This window comes from Cajanus cajan, chromosome 5 (assembly GCF_000230855.2).
Source record: "Cajanus cajan strain Asha chromosome 5, NIPB_CcT2T_4, whole genome shotgun sequence".
Taxonomy (NCBI): Eukaryota; Viridiplantae; Streptophyta; class Magnoliopsida; order Fabales; family Fabaceae; genus Cajanus; species Cajanus cajan.
The window spans coordinates 6,237,143-6,253,075 of NC_138521.1; the positions used below are offsets into that span (position 1 = coordinate 6,237,143).

General features: G+C 34.2%; 1 protein-coding gene and 2 pseudogenes across 3 annotated transcripts; 2 read left to right on the top strand and 1 right to left on the bottom strand.

The window, feature by feature from the left end:
• Positions 1-1,823: 1,823 nt before the first annotated feature.
• On the top strand, positions 1,824-6,452 carry LOC109812613 (oligouridylate-binding protein 1C). Its single transcript, XM_020376603.3, has 12 exons — positions 1,824-2,074; positions 2,998-3,059; positions 3,399-3,501; positions 3,606-3,682; positions 3,756-3,817; positions 3,941-4,028; positions 4,237-4,312; positions 4,403-4,433; positions 4,711-4,830; positions 5,071-5,156; positions 5,536-5,712; positions 5,837-6,452. Exons 1-12 carry the CDS (start codon positions 1,958-1,960, stop codon positions 6,104-6,106), a joined length of 1,269 nt encoding a protein of 422 aa, XP_020232192.2. The 5' UTR covers positions 1,824-1,957; the 3' UTR covers positions 6,107-6,452.
• Positions 6,453-7,044: 592 nt separating this feature from the next.
• LOC109812605 (protein FLUORESCENT IN BLUE LIGHT, chloroplastic-like) lies at positions 7,045-10,012 on the bottom strand (annotated as a pseudogene). The gene is made up of 6 exons (XR_014433783.1): positions 9,942-10,012; positions 9,425-9,519; positions 9,185-9,294; positions 8,706-8,857; positions 7,738-8,071; positions 7,045-7,592 (listed from the first exon to the last, which is right to left on the bottom strand). The product of XR_014433783.1 is annotated as a protein FLUORESCENT IN BLUE LIGHT, chloroplastic-like (transcript).
• Positions 10,013-11,332: 1,320 nt separating this feature from the next.
• LOC109812614 (oligouridylate-binding protein 1B-like) lies at positions 11,333-15,876 on the top strand (annotated as a pseudogene). The gene is made up of 12 exons (XR_014433840.1): positions 11,333-11,492; positions 11,696-12,709; positions 12,848-12,925; positions 13,033-13,109; positions 13,183-13,244; positions 13,368-13,462; positions 13,668-13,743; positions 13,832-13,862; positions 14,166-14,285; positions 14,524-14,610; positions 14,977-15,151; positions 15,276-15,876. The product of XR_014433840.1 is annotated as an oligouridylate-binding protein 1B-like (transcript).
• Positions 15,877-15,933: the final 57 nt, after the last annotated feature.

Consider the following 15,933-nt stretch of genomic DNA (forward strand, 5'->3'; position numbering starts at 1 on the left):
GACCAATTGAGTTTTGAGTCCAACATAAATATAATAGAACAACATGCTCCGCGGTCTTAAGCACTTTCTAATTGGTCTCAAATTAAGGATCCAGCCTCTTGTCATTGTAGGCCATTATTGAAATTTTGAGGCCCATATTTAGCTTCCATTTGAGCTACCAAGGTCCATATCATACTTTGGCCTTTCCACAATATAATGGGCAAAAATGGTGACTGAAAAAACACTTTTTTAGGAGATGTTTGGTAAAATAACTTTTTCATAATTAAAAATCATGATTTTTTTTGAAAATTATAAATTTCGAGAATCAAGATTTGTAAGAATATTAAAATGTGTTTGGTTGATTATAAATGTTGTTAAACATATTATATTTATATATATTACTTGAAAATTAATTACTATATTAAATAAGAAAATAAATGTAATAATATTTTATTTGGATAAAATTTTCTATTAAACTTGAGAATGTTAGATTTTCACCATCCTATGAGAATAATTTTGCGTGAAATATATATAAAAACCATTTTTAGGAAATAATGTTTTGCAATAATATTATTTTACAACTAGTAAATCAAACATAAGAAATTAACTTTTTCAACTTAAGATTTTTGGGAAAGTAAAAAAAATCTTATATCAATGTCGCTTAGTATATTTAGAAGCAATTTAAATTTGTCAAACGATCATTCAGTAAATGGTCAATTTTTTTCTTTTTCCATTTGATACTTATGAATGAGTGAACTGTTCATGGAGATTTTTCAAATTGATTTTCAAATATGTTTTGTGTCTTATTAGAGAAAAAGAAACACTTCGTGTTTTTAATATTATATATATATAATATATATATATATATATATATATAAATAATAGAACAAGTAGTTATTATATAAGTTGTGAATGAAAATAAAGATAATTGTAAAAATGAGAAAGTCATAGAAGTGAGATAAAACAATGCTAAAAAGTCAAAGAAAAATAAAGATAATTAATATATTTATAAATATTTAATGCTAAAATAATAAAAAATACTCACAAAAAGTTATTAAAGATTTTTGGATTTTTTTTATATCTATTAGTATTGAAGTATAAATAGTGTATTTGATTTATGGCATGAAAAAAGTTGCTTGAAAGTAACAAAAATGTACCTTTTTTGTTTAATATGCGTAAAATCTCTCATTTGTAACGAGACAAACTAATTTTCAATCAAACTAATAATAATTAAGAATTATCCTTAAAATTAAGGATTAGGGTTCAAATCATATTTTATGGGTTACCATTAACTAATATGAGTGAAATCAAACTTGGACTTTAGTCACTCATGTCGGTGGTGGATACTCCAGGGACGAACCAAAAACTTGGACTTCTTAAATAAAATCCTGATTCTAATGTTGTGAGTAAAAAACATGATTTAGGGAAAAAATTTATTAAATATGATTAGTCATTCATTAAATATGATCGATCATTCAATATCAATAATATAATCAAACAAAAAGAAAATGTTTCAGCTATGAAGAGGAAAAAGTGATTGACAAGAGAATTTTCCCTAAAAGTAATTAATAAATATTTTTAATAAAATTAATTATTAATAAAATTAACGAATACTTTATTACATATAAATTACGGAAAAAGAATAGAAATATGAAATATCTATAAACGTCGTAAATGATTAATCCCTCACAAAAAATTATCTGATTATATTTAAGAAGTTTAACAAGTGTAAAGAAAAAGGAAAAAATAAAAAAATTAGTGAGGGGAGAGAGTAGAAGACAAGCAGCGAGAAAAATTATTATTTTGGAAACAGTTGAAAAGGTAATATAAATAGTGGTGGAGGGGAATCGAGTAGAGTCCTCTGGTTTTTCTGAGGCCTGTGCTCTGAGAGGGGCCATAGACATAGTTTGGGACCCTTTGAACCCTAATCTCCACCGATACCGGAAAATCCCCTCCGAAGAGAAAATCAAAGAGGAAAATGCAGAATCACAGGCTGAAGCAGCAGCAACAGCAACAACAACAGCAAGCTCTGATGCAGCAAGCTCTTCTTCAGCAGCAGTCTCTCTACCACCCTGGCCTCCTTGCTCCTCCTCAGGTTGGGCCCCACTCTCTCCATTTACGATCATTGCTTTCATCTTATCATCTTTTCCATCTCCCACTCCACCTTTTTTCCTTTTCGCCATTCATTGCAATGTCTAGGGTTTTTGTTGCAGACTTAATTACTATTTTCCTTTTCAGAGAGAGAGAGAGTTTTCGTTTTCTTTTATTTTTTTTAATTGTTAATTTATTTCTTGATATCTGTCTGTGTCGGAGTTTGTCTTGTTTCGTTTTCTTTCGGTGGTGGATGGGCACTGGCTCTCGAATTATGTTCAAGTTATTTCATCTGTGTGAATGGATGAATGCTGTTAGTTCATATAGGGCAGGGGCATTTTGTAGGAGTAACTGAGAACCGAGCCTTGGATCACTGGGTAGTGACTCTCTCGAGCATTTTGAAATGGCATATGATTATTGCGAACTACGTTTCTTTTCCTTCTTTTGTGCTGCCGTTTCTTCTATGATGTGTTGGTGGTGTGGGAGCGTTGAGGTGGGCAAGTTTACCACGTCATCAACAGTTAGGTTCTTGGAGGTTGGATTGGGAAAGGAATCTGAATAATCTAACTAAAATTAATCATTGTTCAGCTTCATTTAGGAGTTACTCTCTTCAGTGTGTTTGATGTAGTGCCAAATCAGCTCAAGTCTTGATGGATTTTTTTCCCCCGTTTTTCTTACGGCTATGGTAGTAATTTGTATTTTCCTATGTATTCTGGAAGGTTTTGGTAGCAGTGAAAACATTTTCGTTTACTCATGTATGCGTTTTTTTTTGTTTGATATCGGTTGGGCTACATGCTTTCTTCCTTCCCATTCACCCCAGTAAATGTTTTCATACTTCTGTATTGGTAGATACAATACAAATTTTCTATCTTGATTTGCCCTCTTTTTCCTTTCCTTTCTTTTCTTTTTCACTTTTTCATTTTGCAGATTGAACCAATTCCAAGTGGAAATCTGCCTCCCGGTTTTGATCCAAGTACTTGCCGCAGTGTGTGAGTGTTTGTCTAGACATTTTTTTTTTTTTTACCTTTATCACTTTTGTTTTATCTCATTTTTTTTGTTTGTTTTATGACTGTCATTGTGATGCAAACAAACTTCGGTGCTGTTAAATTAATCTTTTATTTACTCCCTTTCGAATAATGTTTGGTGTTAAATGCATGAGTTGTTGGTCTTTTGTATTTTATCCAAGTAAATGCTTTTTTCATGCTTAAAAGCAAAAGCTACCAGTATGTTACTTTTTGCTTTTGTGACTTAAATTAATGACCTGTTCCCTAATTTTTTCTTCTCTGTTTGTTTTAAATTGTAGTATTTTTATCTTTGAGAAAATGCAGGTATGTGGGGAACATCCATACACAGGTAACTGAGCCACTTTTGCAAGAAGTTTTTGCGGGTACTGGCCCAGTTGAAGGATGTAAACTTATCAGAAAGGAGAAGGTATATTTTTAATTTAGTTATGTCGTCTATTTTGTTAATTTAAATTTTCAAGACTATCTGAAACTGAAGCTTTTTATTTGACATCTGATGCCTCTGTTTTGCAGTCATCCTATGGATTTATTCATTACTTTGATCGCAGATCTGCTGCTCTTGCCATATTATCTCTCAATGGGAGGCATCTGTAAGTGTTGCACTTTATAATTGTGTTAAACTGATTTCAATTTGCATTCAAATTTTAATTCAATGCTTTGCAGATTTGGCCAACCTATCAAAGTGAATTGGGCATATGCTAGTGGTCAAAGGGAGGATACATCAGGTTGGTTCAGATTTCTGAGTTAAATAAGTTGATATTTATGTATGTTTGAATCAACTCTGATCCTTTGGGAACTTTTGACTAAGATAACATTCATTTATATACCATGTTTCTTTTAATTTGCAGGTCATTACAACATATTTGTTGGTGATCTGAGTCCTGAGGTTACAGATGCTACGCTGTTTGCATGCTTTTCTGTCTACCCCACTTGTTCGTAAGTTTTTACTCTTGTGATTTCATAGTAGAACTGTCATTCACTTTCTGTATTTTAACTTGAACCAATTTCTATTCATCCAAATAGAAAAGATTATTTGTACTGCCTCACATGTCAGATGATAGTTGTACATTGTGTTAATGTGTTCTATACAATTGAGTTGGTTACTTAGCATTGCTCATCAATTTTATTTTTATGGTGGCTCTAGAGATGCAAGGGTTATGTGGGATCAGAAGACTGGGCGTTCAAGGGGATTTGGATTTGTTTCATTTCGTAATCAACAGGTCTGATTTTGGTTTTTAAGTCTTGATTTTTGGTATAATGAGGCTCTTTATGATGGTATTTTGACTTATATTTTTCTTGAATTTTTGTAGGATGCACAAAGCGCTATAAATGATTTGACTGGTAATAATTTTGTTATTGGTTTAGCAGCCTTAGATTTAAACCACTTTAAATTTGGATGAATTTACAAAGATTTTTCTTGGTATAATATCACTTGAAGCAAAAGTAATGTCACAGCAAGGAATTGGTGTCTACATTTTATGTTTTGGTATTTTAAATTCAAAATAGAGAATTTTCTTGTAGACTTTTTAGAACTACATCTTATGGTATATGCATCTAGTAATTGCATACTTCAGTTGCATGTTCTTTTGCCCACCTGTGTTTCTTGTATGATTATCAGGTAAGTGGCTTGGAAGTAGACAAATACGTTGTAACTGGGCAACAAAAGGTGCTGGTGGCAATGAAGAGAAGCAAAGCTCAGATGCAAAAAGTGTGGTGGAACTAACAAATGGCTCATCTGGTGAGTAACTGTAGTTCATGAAACAATGAGAGATGGTTGAATTTAAACAATTTATGTTTAGCTTCTAATTGTTGGTTTTAGGGTGGATGCTGATATTCTTCTGCAACCTTTTGAAGTCCTAGAAAGATTTTGTAGATGATTGTACTTGTAAAACTTATTGTGTTTGTGAAGTATTCTGTTTTCCCAGTGAACTAAAATAATACCAGGAATTGAACAATGTGTTTTATCCAACTTGTACAGAAGACGGTAAAGAGGCATGTAACAGTGATGCTCCAGAGAACAATCCTCAGTATACTACTGTTTATGTGGGTAATCTTGCTTCAGAGGTAAGAAACTTCCTTTATTATATATATATATATATATATATATATATATATATATATATATAATATTTATCACAATACCAATTCACCAACTGCTTTTTAGTTGAAAAGTGTGCAAGCTTGTTATGAAACAAAAGCTATATTTATTAAGTCCACTGTCGATATTTGCAGTGCTGAAACTTTACATTACCTCTATTAAAGTTTTTAGTTATTCTCTTCTTCAAGTTTGGCACTATTAGGTTAGAGATTTAAGAATATTTTAGCTTTTAAAAAATTCTGTTTTAACAAAATGTGTATAATATACATGTAAGCTGTATGCGCTTGAATTCTGCAGAATTTCTGTTTTCTATTTTAATCATTATGACCCTTGGTGATTCCACAGGCAACACAACTTGATCTCCATCGCCACTTCCATGCTCTTGGGGCTGGAGTGATAGAGGAGGTCCATGTCCAGCGTGATAAAGGGTTTGGTTTTGTCAGGTACAGTACTCATGCTGAAGCAGCTCTTGCTATTCAGATGGGGAATGCCCAATCGCTTCTCTGTGGAAAACAAATTAAGGTGTGTATTTCACTGAACTTCTGATGCCGTTACTAGTTGCTTTCTGTAAATACCACATCCAAACACATCTGGAATATTTGTTGCACTTCAATTCTGAGCACTGTTATTACTACTTAAATTACAGTGCTCTTGGGGGAGCAAGCCCACTCCACCAGGAACTGCATCAAATCCCCTTCCCCCGCCTGCTGCTGCATCTCTGCCTGGTCTGTCTGCAACAGATCTTTTGGCATATGAACGACAGCTGGCAATGAGCAAGATGGGTGGTGTCCATGCCTTGATGCATCCTCAAGGGCAACATCCTCTTAAACAGGCAGCCATTGGAGCCAGCCAGGCAATATACGATGGTGGGTTCCAGAATGTTGCAGCTGCACAGCAAATGATGTACTACCAGTAACATACTCTGCGATTCTCTTGATGTCGAGGTGGTTTAAATGCTATCTATATATCCTGCCTTGTGCACATTGATTCCTATTAAACTCTAGGGAGCTTTTTCTTCTACTTTTTTACTCCACGGTGGTGTGGGTGTGGTAGTTACACCTATTAGATAATTATGAGCGAACATTTGTATGGGTTTGTATCATGTATGCGGTTTTCTAGTTAGTAGGGATGAGTGTTTATGATTGTAAGAGGGATTGTATGTCCTTGTCCTGACATTTTTCTTCCTTGTCACCCATTTGGGTGTTACTATGCGATGGTTGTCATCAATATCATCCTGTCTATAGAGGCTATTAGCATTTCAATGTTCAAATCAATCTGGTCGGTAGAGGTAGGAAGGTGGGTGATATGGTTTGCGTATAAATTCTTGGTTGATTGTAGCTCTTGTAGTCGGGCGTAGACCCCGCGTTCGATTTACCTGAAAAAAAATTATGAATTGATCGGTATTTTAATTTACACTACTCGAGAAACGGCTGACTAATCAACTAGTAAAATTGATCGTGCAGATGTTATTGGAGAACGAACAGCAGGAAATCAGTTATTTTATTTCTATCAGAAACAAACTATTTTTATTTTGTTAGTATAGAAATTAGTATTTTAACATTTGTAACACACACACGCATGCATATATATATATATATATATATATATATATATATATATATATATGATAATTATCCATGTGTTGTATTTTAATTATATTTTATAATAAATAAAAATTTAATCATATAATTTATATCGTAAAATAAAATTATTTTTAATTGATAAATGTTTTTTAACAAATAAAGTTCAGTTCAGAAATAAAAATAAGAATATATTAAATGAATAGTAAATTAAAAACTTTCTTGAAAATACCATCGCTAAAAAAAATTTAACTGGAGAAGTTAAAGCAAAATATGAAGTAATTAAGAGATGGTAATTTTTTAATGCTTTGGTAATGGCGCTGCGTAGCACGGGTAAACTATACTAGTGTATAAGTAAAGCATAATAGAAATGTGGATGCTGATAAACATAAATATCACCCTTACTGACTACCTCAAGGACTAATATTTCACAATCTTGAAACATATTTTGGTGTAGCCTCTAAAATTCAATTTAAGCATTTGCAGCCAAAAAATTAATAGGAGCTGAATGATCTGAAGTTCCACATGAGAGCGTGAAAAATCCGAAGGTAAGAAGCAATGAGGAAAGTCTAGTAGTCCAACACTGGTTATTTGTTTCAAGAAATGTTAAACATGTCACAATTAATCCTTTTCCAATCTTGCAATATACTTGTCATAGAATTGCCCTGCTTTCTCAAGCTCTCCAAGCTCCGTGTAGCAATCAGCAATTGCCCCAAAAGCTTCTGTATTCCGAGTCCTCTCCTTCTCTTTCTGAGATGGCCAGCACCATCAAATGATATTTAATCGCATCTCGGTACTTCCCCTGTCTTTGCAGTGAAGCTCCTGTAATATCATGCACCAATATTTCAATTGGAGAAACTTCTAAAACCCTTCACTCATTTAACACACACAAAAAGAACACAAAGTAATTCTGTTAGAGCCGATCAGAAAACATAGATAAATAAGCAAAGTAGGACAGACGACAAACCTAGACCTCTAGCAGCTTTTTTCTCTTCAATAGGATCCTTCATATTTTGGGCAAGCTCAAGTGCATTCTTAAACTCTGTGAATGCTTTATCTGGCTGTTGATTCCTTAGAAAGTTCTTCCCATTTTTCAAGTTAGCAATTAGCTACTGCTTCTTTGGGTCAACAATAATTTCATTATCAGGTATCCTACCACTACCAGTGGGAGCATAACTCAAGCTAGGGGCAACAACTCAATTTTTGCCTGCTTCCTTAAAGCTGTGTTGATTTGGATTAATTGCTCGTTTACTTGCTGTAATTCGTTTCTTCTTTCCCGAGCAAGCAACCCTGTCATACGATCAATGAATTCAGGAAAATGAAAGTATATCACTTATCTATAAGAGTACATAGGAAACACCTCTACTACACTCTAGTAGAAGCATAAGTTATTAAAACTTGTGATATTCGAGGACATTAGCTGCCTTTATTTTTTTTCACTTTTATTTTCTCTAAAGTTTCTACCAACACATATTTCTGTCACTCAGAAATAAATTATTTTCCCCTTAACTTCTTTCCTGTTTTTTCTTCTTTAAGGAGGATCCTTACTCCTTTGCTTTCTAACGTCTCCCTCTTCTTTCTTCTTTTTTTGATTAAAAATGTTTCTGCATATATGATCAGTGTCCCTTTGTGATAAATAAAAGGTCCCGTATTTTATAATATACGAGAAACCTTGAAGACAACAGGTACACACAATGAGCTTTCAAGAGGTATTCATGCTTCACACATGGTTAAATCTCTTTACCTCTAAGTTTCATGTAGCTTATCCTAAAAAAAACTGATGTATTTTAAGATTTCTAGTTGTGCAAAATTATCTTTCAGCAGTATTAATATACCAGTCCTTTATCATATAACATATGAACTAAGGCAACAAATAAAAGAAGGAATATCTTGTAATATGTAACAACAAATATGCTATCATTTGCATAAAAATATGCTCCAATGAGAGCTACTTCCAGCAGTACAGGCATATTGAAAACAGAGTTATCAGTTTCACACGTTTCAGCCAAAGCTGTATTAGGCATGGAGAACATCAAAATGTTGCTAGCCACAAATATCAGTGACGGGAACCTTTGGTGCATATCTTCCTGAGAAGGCAAACAATTTCAATCAGAAGTTCAAGGGAAAGATGTCAAAAGAGAATAGAAACTAAAACTTAAGAAAATGTAGAGTCAGAAGCATTATCCCAATATACAGAAGTGACAAAAAAAAGAAGAAGAAAAATTTAGTGCACAAAACAGTATCCACTGTTGTAGATTTTTCCAAACAAGAGATCATAAATCTTAAACATTTAACAACACAATTATTTCAAAAACTTCCATATTTGACAATTAATGTACACATTCACAGTAAAAACTAACAAGTACATAGACCAAAGCGCACAGCGGAAAGAATGCCGTGACTCACCATCATACCTTACACTTTGAGCAATGCAGCAAACTTGAAATTTCAGAAGACCCATCAAACGTATCCTTAAAGAGTGGAACACCCTTGTCCGGTTTCAGAGAAAGACAAGCTAGTTTTCCTGATTCATCAGAAAAAATTAAATTTTGTCACAGATTTCACAGACCCAAAAACAGTGTGTTTTCAAAGCTCAAACATGATGAAAGTTAGGATTTTGAAATGCATTTGAAGAGGGGTGCAATAAAACTGACCTGGGAGTAGGGGTTTGGGGTTGTTGGCGTAGAATTGAGGTTGTGAGTAGGCATGCCAATCTAATCTGCCACGTGGGTATCTGCCCGAACCCGCCCTGATTTAGATGAGGAAAACCCGTGTTTATCGGGTTCGGGTTTTCCCCGATTGATAAAATCGGGGGCGGGGGCGGGGATGTTAATACCCACCCCGCTCCCGGCCCTATACCCGGCCCCGTCTCCGTCCCGCTTAATAATATAATTAAAAAATTATTTTTATATATATATAAACCAAAATTATAAATATTTATATGTAAAAAATTATATTATTTTACTTTTCTTTTATTTTTTTAAAAAATTGTTTATATTTATTTAAAAAAAAAAAAGAAGAAAATAGGAGCGGGGGCGGGGAAACCCGAACCCTGCCAGGGGCGGGGATGGGGATCCAGATTTTATTCCCGGCGGGTATCGGGGGCGGGGGCGGGGGCAGTTTAAATTTGCGGGGATGGGGGCGGGGAACGTAAAACCCGCCCCCGCCCGCCCCGTTGCCATGCCTAGTTGTGAGAAGCGAGGGCGTGCGAGGAAGCAAGAGCAGCGGATCAGAACCGCCATTGCTCAGTTTGTTTTGCTGAGCTGAAAGTGAAAGGATAAACGTTGGGATAACAATCCGTGTCTTGTGCGCTGAGTTACACCTTACTAATACTATAATACTATGTGCGTCCAAGGTGGACTTTTTACCTTTTTCTATCCTATTGGCTTCCGTTTCTATAAAGCCATTATTCAAATTGAAATTACACATAATAACATTAAAATGTTTTCATAATCTTATCGTTCCAAATTTTACACAAATTCAAACTAATTTATATAACAATGAAGTGGAATATTAAATGATTTTTAATTTTTATAAAAATTTATAAATTTAATTTATATATTAAAAAATTTAAATTCAATGATGGGATAATTAAAATTGATATAAAACATAAGTTATTAAAAAAATAAGTTTAGATTTAAGATTTAAATTTAGATTTACTCTTAAAGTAAATAAATATTTCCTATATATATATATAATGATAAATGTCATTTGGTATCAATAAAATTAACTAAAATGTTATTTGTTTCTGAAAAAGATAATCAATTTCAAAATTAAAATATCAAGTATATCTTTAGATTATTCTGATGTCATACAAACTCAATTTATTAATAAGATCTTAAATGTGAGATATTGGTCTTGTTAATCAATTAAAAAATTAATAAATATTTTTTTATTATTAAAAACTACAATAAATTTATACAAGAATGTGTATATACACTTTTTAACAGCTATTTTTTTTCTTTTATTCTTTAACTAATAGACTAATGACACCAATTAACATTTTTTTTAAAATGTTAAAAAAGTCTTATTAAAGAAAAAATCTAATTTAAATAAAAAATTCTCATTAAAATTGATTGATTAAATTTTTAAATAAAAATTTATTACCTATATAATCGATAAATATTTATGCAATTGCTCTTATTTGTCAAAAAAAATTAATAATTTCTTTACTAAGTGAGAACTAGTATTTTAATTCTCAAAACTAGACTCAACTAACTAATCATTATTTTTTTTGACTTGACGTTATAATTTTGATAGTATTTTTTCTTCTATTTAAAACTACCTAATCATTTATTTTGTCTAAATAATTTGGAGACTTGTGATAAATTTGAAATTAAAAGATGTAATTTTAGGGCTGGAAGATCTTTTTTTCTTTTTTCCGTTTTAATTAAAAATTGTCTTGGAATTTAGAGTAAAAAAAATATTTAGAATAATCTAACCTATTCAATCAGTAAAATTTATTAGAAAAAAAAAATGAGAATTTGAAATTTGAAATGGGAAAAATTGAGCAAATAAATTAATTAGAGAAACTACAATTATATTTATTTATATAATCATGGAGTAAACTTGCGTAGAGGTAGAGCAGGCGCATTTTGAACTCGCCACCAAAGTGTGTCGTCCCACGGCAGGAACGGCGAAACCCGCAATCGATTACAAGGTCTCTGTTGTGCTCGTCGCAGAGTAGAGTGAACTGCATTTGGTACTCACAAAACACCACAGGTATTTTTTTCTGTCGCTTCCTCTCACAAGTTACAACACAACAATTGTTTCGTTTTCCTAGTTAGGTTTTATTCCCTTCATACTCGAGGGTTTCGGTTCAAAAAACACAATCACACATTCACATTCGATTGTTGTACGTACGATGTTGTTGTTCAGACTTAGCATTAGGTGACACTGACACTGATTAATTAAATTGCTTCAAGGGAGGAAGAATGAGCGTGTTGGCTGGGAAACGCAAGCGCCAGGACTTGGCTTCGTCGCTATCTGCAACACTGAGCAACGAGGAGCGCGTTGTGTACAACATCATTAGGGGTAGGAAGGAGATGGGGATATGGCAGGGAGACATAAAGCGAGAAACCAACATCCCCGATAGCCTCATGAAGAAATCCATCAAGATGCTTCTCACCAAGACCCTCATCAAGGAGGTCGTCAACATCCAAAACAAGTCCAAGAAGGTGCTCATGGCAGTGGAATTTGAACCCTCCAAGGAGATCACTGGTGGGGAGTGGTACACTGAGGGCAAACTTGACACGCAGTTAATCGAAGCCCTGTCTGATGTTTGTATGAAGCTCATTCTTCGCCAGAAAGTCGCCACACGCGAGGGGATCCTTGACTGGATTAGGAAGGTTGGGAGTGAGATTTTCCCTGGTGGAGTCAGTGCAGGGCAGGTGGAACAGATTTTGAAGGTTTTGGTTATGGAGAACAAGGTGCAGGAGGTGAATAGTACCGGCTTTGGGGATTTTGCTTCTGTGCCTGTTGGTGAAGTTTGTTATAGATTGGCTAAGAAGACTGGTGGTGAGGTCAAAGTTGGTGCCATGGCTTCTATTCCTTGTGGGGTTTGTCCAAGGATTAATGCTTGTACACCCGATGGTGATATCTCCCCAATAAATTGTCAATATTATCAGAAATGGCTGGACTTCTAAATGTGTCATAGGGCTTTCTTAGTTTTGGATTTTCATGTAGCACTTTCTAGTTTTGACTTTTGAATTTCATCTTATATATAACCGGTCTATATTGTCTTTTTTTGTTGTTCAATATGATGCTTTAAAGGTAATTGATTTTCCTTTTGCATTGAGGTGAAAGCTTTTTGGTCTGAATTCCTTGTTAATGGAAAAATTAAGTACAGGTGGGAGAACAGCTCCAAGATAATTGAGAAAACTTTACAGGTTAAGAAAAGAATGGCATCAACATTTTAATATGTTGTGACAAAGATCAAGGTATACTTATTGTTATCTGATTATAGTACCTGTACAATTGTTGCACTATGTGAAGTGCTTATATCAGACAATGGAGGAAGGGTTGAATTATATATCTTAGTTTGTGTCTTTGTTGAGTAATATTCAGCTTTTTCATAGGGTTGAGCAAGGTTTTTGCAAGAAGTTTTTGCGGGTACTGGCCCAGTTGAAGGATGTAAACTTATCAGAAAGGAGAAGGTATATTTTTAATCTAGTCATGTCGTTGTCTATTTTGTTAATTTAAATTTTCAAGACCATCTGAAACTGAAGCTTTTCATTGGACATCTGATGCCTCTGTTGTGCAGTCATCCAATGGATTTATTCATTACTTTGATCGCAGATATGCTGCTCTTGCCATACTATCTCTCAATGGGAGGCATCTGTAAGTGTTGAACTTTATATTTGTGTTAAACTGATTTCAATTTGCATTCAAATTTTAATTCAATGCTTTGCAGATTTGGCCAACCTATCAAAGTGAATTGGGCATATGCTAGTGGTCAAAGGGAGGATACATCAGGTTGGTTCAGATTTCTTAGTTAAATAAGTTGATATTTATGTATGTTTGAACCAACTCTGATCCTTTGGGAACTTTTGACTAAGATAACATTCATTTATATACCATGTTTCTTTTAATTTGCAGGTCATTACAACATACAACATATTTGTTGGTGATCTAAGTCCTGAGGTTACAGATGCTATGCTGTTTGCTTGCTTTTCTGTCTACCCCACTTGTTCGTAAGTTTTTACTCTTGTGATTTCATAGTAGAACTGTCATTCACTTTCTGTATTTTAACTTGAACCAATTTCTATTCATTCAAATAGAAAAAGATTCTTTGTACTACCTCACATGTCAAATGATAGTTGTACATTGTGTTAATGTGTTCTATACAATTAAGTTGGTTAGCATGGCTCATCAATTTTATTTTTATGGTTGCTCTGGAGATGCAAGGGTTATGTGGGATCAGAAGACTGGGCGTTCAAGGGGATTTGGATTTGTTTCATTTCGTAATCAGCAGGTCTGATTTTGGTTTGAGTCTTGATTTTTGGTATAATGAGGCTCTTTATGATGGTCTTTTGACTTGTATTTTTCTTGAATTTTTGTAGGATGCACAAAACGCTAGAAATGATTTGACTGGTAATAATATTGTTATTGGCTTAGCAGCCTTAGATTTAAACCACTTTAAATTTGGATGAATTTCCAATGATTTTTCTTAGTATAATATCACTTGAAGCAAAAGTAATGTTACAGCAAGGAATTGTGCATTCAGTTCTTTTGTAGGAATTGGTGTTGACATTTTATGTTTTAGTATTTTAAATTCAAAATAGAGAATTTTCTTGTAGACCTTTTAGAACTACATCTTATGGTATATGCACCTTGTAATTGCATATTTGAGTTGCATGTTCTTTTGCCCACCTGTGTGTCTTGCATGATTATCAGGTAAGTGGCTTGGAAGTAGACAAATACGTTGTAACTGGGCAACAAAAGGTGCTGGTGGTAATGAAGAGAAGCAAAGCTCAGATGCAAAAAGTTTGGTGGAACTAACGAATGGCTCATCTGGTGAGTAACTGTAGTTCATGAAACAATGAGAGATGGTTGAATTTAAGCAATTTATGTTTAGCTTCTAATTCTTGGTTTTAGGGTGGATTCTGATATTTTTCTGCAGCCTTTTGAAGTCCTAGAAAGATTTTATAGATGGTTGTACTTGTAAAACTTAGTGTTTGTGAAGTATTCTGTTTTCCCAGTGAACTAATATAATACCAGGAATTGACCAATGTGTTTTATCCTACTTGTACAGAAGACGGTAAAGAGACATGTAACAGTGATGCTCCTGAGAACAATCCTCAGTATACTTACTGTTTATGTGGGTAACCTTGCTTCAGAGGCAAGAAACTTCCTTTATTATATATATGTGTGTATATATATATATATTTATCAAAATACCATTTCACCAACCGCTATTTAGTTGAAAAGTGTGCAAGCTTGTTATGATTTATGCAACAAAAGCTATATTTATTAAGTCCACTGTCGATATTTGCATTGCTGAAACTTTACATTACCTCTATTAACGTTTTTAGTTATTCTCTTCCTCACGTTTGGCATTATTAGGTTAGAGATTTAAGAATATTTTAGCTTTTAAAAAATTCTGTTTTAACAAAATGTATATATATATACATGTAAGCTGTATGTTTGAATTCTGCAGCAATTTCTGTTGCTATTTTAATCATTATGACCCTTGGTGATTCCACAGGCAACACAACTTGATCACCATCGCCACTTCCATGCTGTTAGGACTGGAGTGATAGAGGAGGTTTGTGTCCAGTGTGATAAAGGGTTTGGTTTCGTCAGTTACAGTACTCATGCTGAGGCAGCTCTTGCTATTCAGATGGGGAATGCCCAATCTCTTCTCTGGAAAACAAATTAAGGTGTGTATTTCACTGAACTTCTGATGCCGTTACTAGTTGCTTTCTGTAAATACCACATCCAAACACATCTGGAATATTTGTTGCACTTCAATTCTGACCATTGTTATTATTACTTAAATTACAGTGGTCTTGGTGGAGCAAGCCCACTCCGCCAGGAACTGCATCAAATCCCCTTCCCCTGCCTGCTGCTGCATCTCTGCCTGGTGACCTGGTCTGTCTGCAACAGATCTTTTGGCGTATGAACGACTGCTGGCAATGAGCAATATGGGTGGTGTCCATGCCTTGATGCATCCTCAAGGGCAACATCCTCTTAAACAGGCAGCCATTGGAACCAGCCAGGCAATATACGATGGTGGGTTCCAGAATGTTGCAGCTGCACAGCAAATGATGTACTACCAGTAACATACTCTGCGGTTCTCTTGATGTGGGGGTGGTTTAAATGCTATCTATATATCCTGCCTTGTGCACGTTGATTCCTATTAAACTCTAGGGAGCTTTTTCTTCTAATTTTTTACTCCACGGTGGTGTGGGTGTGGTAGTTACACCTATTAGATAATTTGTATGGGTTTGTATCATGTATGCGGTTTTCTAGTTAGTAGGGATGAGCGTTTATGATTGTAAGAGGGATTGTATGTCCTTGTCTGACTTTTCTTCCTTGTCACCCATTTGGTGTTACTATGCGATGGTTGTCATCAATATCATCCTGTCTATAGAGGCTTTTAACATTTCAATGTTCAAATCAATCTGATAGGTAGAGGTAGGAAGGTGGGTGATATGATTTG